The sequence below is a fragment of the Tetrao urogallus genome (assembly GCF_951394365.1).
Source record: "Tetrao urogallus genome assembly, chromosome: 5".
Taxonomy (NCBI): domain Eukaryota; kingdom Metazoa; phylum Chordata; class Aves; order Galliformes; family Phasianidae; genus Tetrao; species Tetrao urogallus.
This window is the reverse complement of record NC_136818.1, coordinates 27,441,893-27,449,502: the sequence shown is the minus strand read 5'-3', so window position 1 is coordinate 27,449,502 and position 7,610 is coordinate 27,441,893. Positions and strand designations below refer to the sequence as shown.

Below are 7,610 nucleotides of genomic sequence, written 5' to 3'. Positions count from 1 at the left end.
GTTCAATAAATCCCGACAAACTTGCATATGGCATTTCTTCTGTTGGGACCCAACTGGTGCAAACTTTGTGATATTTCAATGCTGCACCATGGTTTCCAATGTACTGAAACCAATCTTCACCTTTGTACAAAGTTTTTTGGACATAATTCACCAACTTATGCAGATGAGTTGATTGAGATGCTCTCCATTTTGTGGTGTGACAGCTGCGCTTTACTGCTCAGAGCATGGCTGATCTTTCACGTTGCTGTCACCATTGCTGAACCACAACACCCATCCCTCATTGTGCTCACATTCACCGTTTGGTCTCCATCAACACTCAGCAAGCATCAGTAAAAGTCAACAGATGCCATTTTTTCTGCATGAGAAATTCAGTTCTACACTTGTACTTCCTATGCATTTCCATGTCTGACCCCTGTCAGACTCCTCTTCTACCACCTGTTTCACAGCCACAAAATATAACAGAATGTTGGTGGAAAGGTTCAGCCTCTACTGCTATACTACCAACATTAGCCTCTGACACTGTGGACCAACATAATAATATAGGAGGCATTACTTTTGGAGCACCCACTATTTATCTTACACTTCCGTCTTAGTGTGGAACATTCATTCCAATAGCTACTAACCTGTATTCCTCAGATCATATACTAGTGTATTTCTTTGTGGGGGAATTGTCAAAAGCAGAAATAGTGGAATACATCAACTTCTCCCTGATAGGAGACTGAATGAAGAGCCTCAGCTGTAAGAAGTTTTCACTATGGAAACCTGCAGATAAATCACAGTACTTATACTAGAAGCTAACATAAATTTTGAGAGTGTTAAAGGGAAATCTGATTTGAAGACAGCAACAGTGGAAGTAAGGAAGCTGTACAAGCAGAAAAAAGATCTGGAGGTAAACACTGGACTTATTTTCCATGTTGGCTTTGACACAAGTAGATACACCTGAAATATAGATATGTTCAAATTACTCTAGTTATTTCTCCATGCTTCTGTAGACCCAGGCTAAGAAGAATTGGTAAATTGAGCTAGAAGGAATTTTAGGAAAATAAAATTAGCCATATATTTCATTTCTAAACATTGACATACAACAGCCTTTTTACCAAGTGTTTTAGAAAAATGTGTGCAATGATTCCATATGAAGTGAAACTATGTCATTTTGTGCAAAATCAAATAAAGAACAGTTTTGCTATTGATTTTTTGAGTGTATGGATTTATAAAGTGGTTTACTCCTATTTCATCTGCCAGTACCTCAAGCAGACCCTGCAGGATGGGACCTGATCAATCACCTACAGAAAGTTCTCTGACTTCAGCATGCATCAGAACCAGCTAAAAGCAGCTGTTTTCAAATAGATGCCTCCTCTCCTAAGGGATTTCAAATTACTATGAGACAGCCTGCTGGATATTCTGGGTAAGTATATAAAATCCTGAGAAAAAGAATTCATTCATTCAAAGAATTCATTTCTACGAAAGGTTTAGCATAGAGAAGGGAAGGATGTTTGTTGATTAAAATTCTTCTGCTGTGTCTCAAATCCCTTTGCAAAGCGTTTTCACACTTTACCATGCCATGAAATGTAGAGGTCTTGCAAAAACATATGCTGTACTGAGGTATCAGAATAAAAAATTTAGAATATTTTTGACCAGAACTTTATTAATCTGAAAACAATTGACCATTCTTTACATGATTTCAATGATGGGAATTTGTAATTTTATATAGAAACTTTGTTAATTACCTGTAACTATTAGTTCTTTGGCTATAACAATCAACTGATAGGAAAAAAAACGAAACAAAACAAAAAAAAAAAAACATGAACAAAACCAACCAGTGAAGTACACTGTAAATTTTGATTTGTCAGTTGTGATTACTCTGAAGCAAATAGAATCTCTCTGGAAAAAGTGAAGCTTATTTCTCAGTATACTGGTAGTTTGTGAGATACGTTTGTCTTACACAAGCACTTGAACAATTTCATAGAGATTTATTCCTAAATATTAGGTAAATAAAAATATATCTGTAACAGTAATTTTATAATCTTTCCAGGTAGAAAGCCATATTATAGATGCATGACAACATTATTAAAAGCTGGTCTGTTTGTGCCTTTCTCTGCTTTATATCAAAACGTGTAAAACTCTTGCTACCATAGTATACTTCCTCAATGTACAAATGTATTTTTGAAAAAAACTTAGAATTCTGATAGAAAAAGAAAGCCCAAATAAGCAGCCCTGTCTTGTTCAATTTCTATATGATAAGCATGAAATAGTTGTAGCAGTTGTGTTACTACATTTCTCATGATAATCTAATGGCATGTGTCAAACGGCTCTCTGACTGCAGCAAAGATTAATTTCCAAATTTTAACTGACAAATATCGTGCAAATTCTGGAGACCTTTAAAAACAGTGAATGATTTATGGATACATTCTATTCACTGCATTGCAGTGAAAATGACAAGTTCTTTTGAAAAATAAATATATTTTCAATGAAATCATGCCCTTTTGCACCCTTCCCACCTAATGGAAAGAGAGAGGAAAGGCAAAAAAAACCAAACATGGATGTACTAAACAAGTAATTTTTCCCTAGCAGCCAATCTTAATAATCAGCAACAACTTCACTCTATATGTCCAACTCATGTATAAACCAATATCAGTAACTTTTACAGCTTGAAATAACTGTTTAATTAAGACCCATACTCTTCTGTCCTTGAATGTACAGTTAGGCATAAACATATAAATCATAGAGAATTTAGTCTGTTTTCACAGCAGTAATTGAAAGTTGTTCGCGTTGAATTTGTTTAACTGAAAATGAACAAACAAAAATTAAGACAATTACTAGAGGCTCACTTTCAACAATGTTTAGGTGCCTAACATGCAGATATGCACTTACTGCAATTTATTAAAAATGAATCAGAAGTGATACCATTTTACACGTTCTTCTAACGAGTGAGATATCTAACCTTACAGGTTTTCTTATAAGTCCCAAAGGAGCCTTTGCACTTTGCATTACTCAAGGACTTTGCAAATCTGCCCTGTTCCTCTGGTGAATCTGTTCATTCCAGTGGGACAGTGGGTTACTACTCAAAATGTGCAAAGCAGGCTAAGCACAGGAAATGTCATTCCTTGCTTGGTAGAAGTTATTGGAATTTGGGCTTTGTGAAAGGTGAGCAAGTCATTGCTAAGTAGAGATGCAAAATGTTAACAGCATTATTCAGATTATTTTCTGATGGGTAAAGAAATTTTTTCGATTTGAAAGACAACATGAGTTATTGACATTTCCTTCACTTTGCCTAAAATGTAGCTATTGCACACACACACACAAAGAAAAGATAATGACCTTTTATGAGGAGGAAAAAAAGAAAAACAAATAGCGTGATGAATGTCATCCTGTTCCAAAACAAATTAATGAAATTACACCTACATACCTTGCAACTGAATCTTATTTTCAGGACTCTGAACCAGAACAGAACTGACAGAATCTAGGTTGTCATAGTTACTGCAGCCAAGAGGACCAGTCCGCGTTTCTGTTACCTGATGGTAAGGGAATGGAAAAGCATTTGCTGCGTTATTCAAAACAGTCTGAAGAGTTCAGAAGCTTGTTTCATAAAATTTCCCTTTAATTCAACTGTCTGTATATTTCAGACTTAATTAAGATGAAATAGATTATTTTATACGAGAAAAGAAAGACTGCAAATGTTTCACCAGTACAACAAACTTTGGAGAGTGCAATTTTGATAGCAGGGCACCACTACCAATATTTTAGCTAATAAACGTGTAATGATGATTTATTTCTTCATACTGTGGAAATAAAAATGAATTTAACAAATACAGTTTATAAAAATGGAGATTAAGATTTTCACTGATGAAAATTGTGCACACAGAATCATGGAATCATAGAATCATAGAATCACAGAATGCCTTGTGTTGGAAGAGACCCCAGGGATCATCAAGTTTCCAGCTTCTTTGCCACATGCAGGGCCACCAAACTCCAGATCTGGTACCACCCCAGTTGGGCATGGCAATTCCTTGTTGAAATCATGGTAAAAAATGGAATTTTTCTGTGTAGCAAAGCAAGATTTAGAAGTAAAAACTTTTGATGAGGTGCAATATTTTCCATCTAGGAAAGGTCTAACATAAGGTTAGGTCACATCCTGCCTGTTGTGATCAGGGGTGTAATCATAGGATCAAAATACAGCAATAACTGCCACAAATAGAGCATTATTTTAACAGCTGAGGATTGTGCTTGTTAACACAAGTAGTTTGTTAAAAAAGTAAATACATTATTAAGAATAATAGCATCAACAATAATAAAGACAAGTGGTCCACATAATTTATGGATTATGTAGATGGTTCTTAACTGTCTATGAAACAATTACAAAAGCAGGTTTATTTTTAAATGCTACCCTAAATTAAAAAAAAAAAAAAAAAAAAAAAAAAAAAAAAAAAAAAGGGGCCTAATTCAGTTTCTCAGCAAGAGAAAAGGAGGTGCTGCCACCTTTGAAGCACTGCTGTGATGCCCAGAGGGCTGGCTGGCAGCAAGGCAGTATCTCAATGATTATTTTAGCCTGTGTAAGTAGAAAAATAAAATCCTAAATCCTGAAGACAAGTGGGTACACCACAATCTCACTATTATTCTTTTTTTTTTAAGTGGATTGAACGGTGTTGAAAACTCATGGCTTTTGATTCTTTCTACTTAGTATCCAGTCCAAGCAGAAAGAGGACAGTAAAAATGAAACAAGCAGAGCTGTAGCAGAAAATGTTGGCCGTGGGATATCTTCCCGCTTTCCCTTACTGCCAAAATACAACCAATTCCTCCATCATCCACCTCAACAAGCTGCTCCCAGCTACTTTGTTGGAACTTCCTTGCTCTCTTTGCTTTGCCATCCTAGATGTCTTTGGCATTTACCTCTATTTGTTGATTTGTCTCTGACAAGGTGATTCTGTCATCTGTTACTTTGAGTATTATATTCTATGCCAAATCTCCTGGAGAATAAGCCTAAGTTCTAAGGTCAAAGAGCTCCTTTCCAAAATATGAACCTCCACCGAGCAGTAGACATCTAGCAATAACGCTTCTGAACAGAAGGAATCCTTCTATTTCAATAATCTCATTTGAAAGCAATATAGAGATTTGCTGAAATAATCCATGAAAGTTCATGTTGCTTAGGATCACCTGGTGCTCTTACACCAGCACGTGTGAATGGCTGCAACTGGATCATGATATCTTCACATTGTTTTGTATTTTCCAAGTCCTAACATTTTCACAAAGTAATGTGAAATCTTGGGCTATTCACTGGCACCTTTCTGTCACTTTGAACAAGTGTTCCTGGCAATGGAAAATGAGATCCTCTGCAATGCCAGCAGCCTGTGGAGAGAACACACAGAACTGGCTTCAGCCAAATCTCTTAGCAGAGTGCCAACAGTGCAAGGAAATGAGATCAAGTCAGGATCTCTCTTCCCTGCACACATTTGGCAGTTTTCAGTATTTATACTGGGGCCAGATTTAGCTTGTTTTTTGCTTAATCATCCAGAATCAGTGTAAAGATTCTTGCATGGCTATCAGATTTGGCTGGGAAGTGGGGAGAATGACAATTTACCCATAATCCTCAAGTTTCCTCCTTCTCCCAAAAGTGATTAAAAATTCCTTTATAAAATCTTATTTTTTGTTGCATACCCACCTCACATAAGAAATCCTTATTAATTCATATAACAATAAAGACAGGTGTGTACATTAAACAAGATAAATAGCCAGAAGACAGAAAAAAAGGGATGAAGGTTGTTATGAATTTTGTCCTAGTTCTGAAAGACTCTACTCAGCATATATGCATGAAATTCTATCTACAAAGACCCATTTTTTTATATATTCTATTATAATTTTCAACCGTCTGTCTATAAAGCAATCCCACTTCATAAATCCTTATGAAATGGAAGACCTACAGAAACAATTCTTATTCATTCTTTTATTCTTACGGCTCTTGACATCACAATGTAAAGAAGATTAGTGTCTGTGTAATTATGGTGTGCCATTTTGTTCATGAAGGTTTATTCTTCACTTGGATGATGCAAGACACAGGTAGTGATAACTGTTGTTTTGATTATGGGAGTGACAGCATGTGGTGTATGTAGGTGTGCACAGAAGCAGAATGGGAAAGAGTTTATCCATAAGCTGCTTTTATTTATATTTTTTTTCTAAGGACCAGTCATACAAAATCACTTAAGAAAGTTACTCCCAAATGTGATACTTCTGTCTTGATCCACCTGTTAATAAAATCACTGACAATTTTGCATGTTCTGTGTGTGACAGAAAAAAAACTGCAGTGATAGAAGCAACACTGGAAAGGAAATGGCACTTCTTTAATTATCTTCCAAACACAGAAGTATGGCTATATTCAGCCTCAAGATCACAGTTGAAGTGTTTTGCCTGAAGGCGTATAATAAAAAATAAGGCAAAAACAGGAGAGGGCATGTTAAAATGTAAATGCAAAGAATTTTTTAAGATGCAAGCATAGTCCAGAAGTGATTGCAGATGAACAAAGAGCACTGTAATCACTTGTTTCATAAGAACTAGACCCATAGTCTGTGAAGAACACTAACTCACAAAGCAAAATACAACAGACCAAAGTTATTTAACAACTAAAAGCCCATAAGAACCAGTAAACAAAATATGTGTAAAACCATTTGACAGAAACCAAGCAGGCTATTCTCAAGTGCATTGTTTTCAAAAATTATCACAGCACAGGTTTCCCTGGGCAGCAGGGCTTTCAGTTCCCAGAAATAAGCCGTAACATTTGGTATTAATGAGGAAAATGCCTACAGTTTTCAGTCAGTTAAAAACTCATAACCATGGTGATAATGACCCGATTACAAGTGCACAGAGAACATACCTCCCAGCACTTAAGCAGAGCTGAATTCTTGTGATATCAGTGGGTAGTATTTCCCTGGGAAACTGTACTTTTTTTTGTCCACAATAATTAAGCCTATAGAAGGCTTTCCTAATAAAAAAGGAACACATTTCTGCAGAGATTTTGGTCCTGGTGGGTCCTTTCTATTGCACATAGCTAATATGCCTAGCTACATGCCCAGGCAGAGACAGTGCACTGTCTTGCATAAAGGACTGTCCTCTTTACGAAGATTCTTTGAAAATGTATTTGGCTTCTAAGGAAAACAACTAAGCCAGCATAAAGGAGAATGAGATAATGCTAGGAAAATCAAAACAGAAAGCTGTATTCATATTCCTATTGCCAACTCTAAACATTAAAATAGTGAATTAGAAGAAATTCCTTGTATATGTGTGACGTTAGTGATGGAAGAAGTTCTCTTCTGAATGACTGGTGCAATAGAAGGATGAACAAAGTTGTGCAGGGAGAAGAAATCCAAAGCAAATACTGGAGTGGCTTGATATTTTGGAGGATTGTCTGAGGAAGAGGAAAAAACTGTACTTCTCATTCAATATAGCTAAGGAACCATTAGGTAAAGCCAGATTATTGTTCACACTAAGTCCTCTCATCCATAAATCATTCAGTGGAATAAATTACATAGTAACGGTATTTGGCAGTTCCACAAATAATAGAACTCCCTAGAGTAATTACACATTATCAGTAATCAGATGTAAGAGTCAACTGGAATACAACA

General features: G+C 36.0%; 1 protein-coding gene across 2 annotated transcripts in view; it reads right to left on the bottom strand.

Moving 5' to 3' along the window:
* BRINP3 (BMP/retinoic acid inducible neural specific 3) overlaps positions 1-7,610 on the bottom strand; it is a gene marked incomplete at both ends in the record, with an annotated part of 182,516 nt that overhangs the window by 54,809 nt on the left and 120,097 nt on the right. For both annotated transcript variants that reach the window (XM_079536350.1, XM_079536351.1), the window contains one exon: positions 3,407-3,512. In XM_079536350.1, coding sequence (XP_079392476.1) covers positions 3,407-3,512 — 106 coding nt within the window. The remainder of the gene's footprint in view (positions 1-3,406; positions 3,513-7,610) is intronic.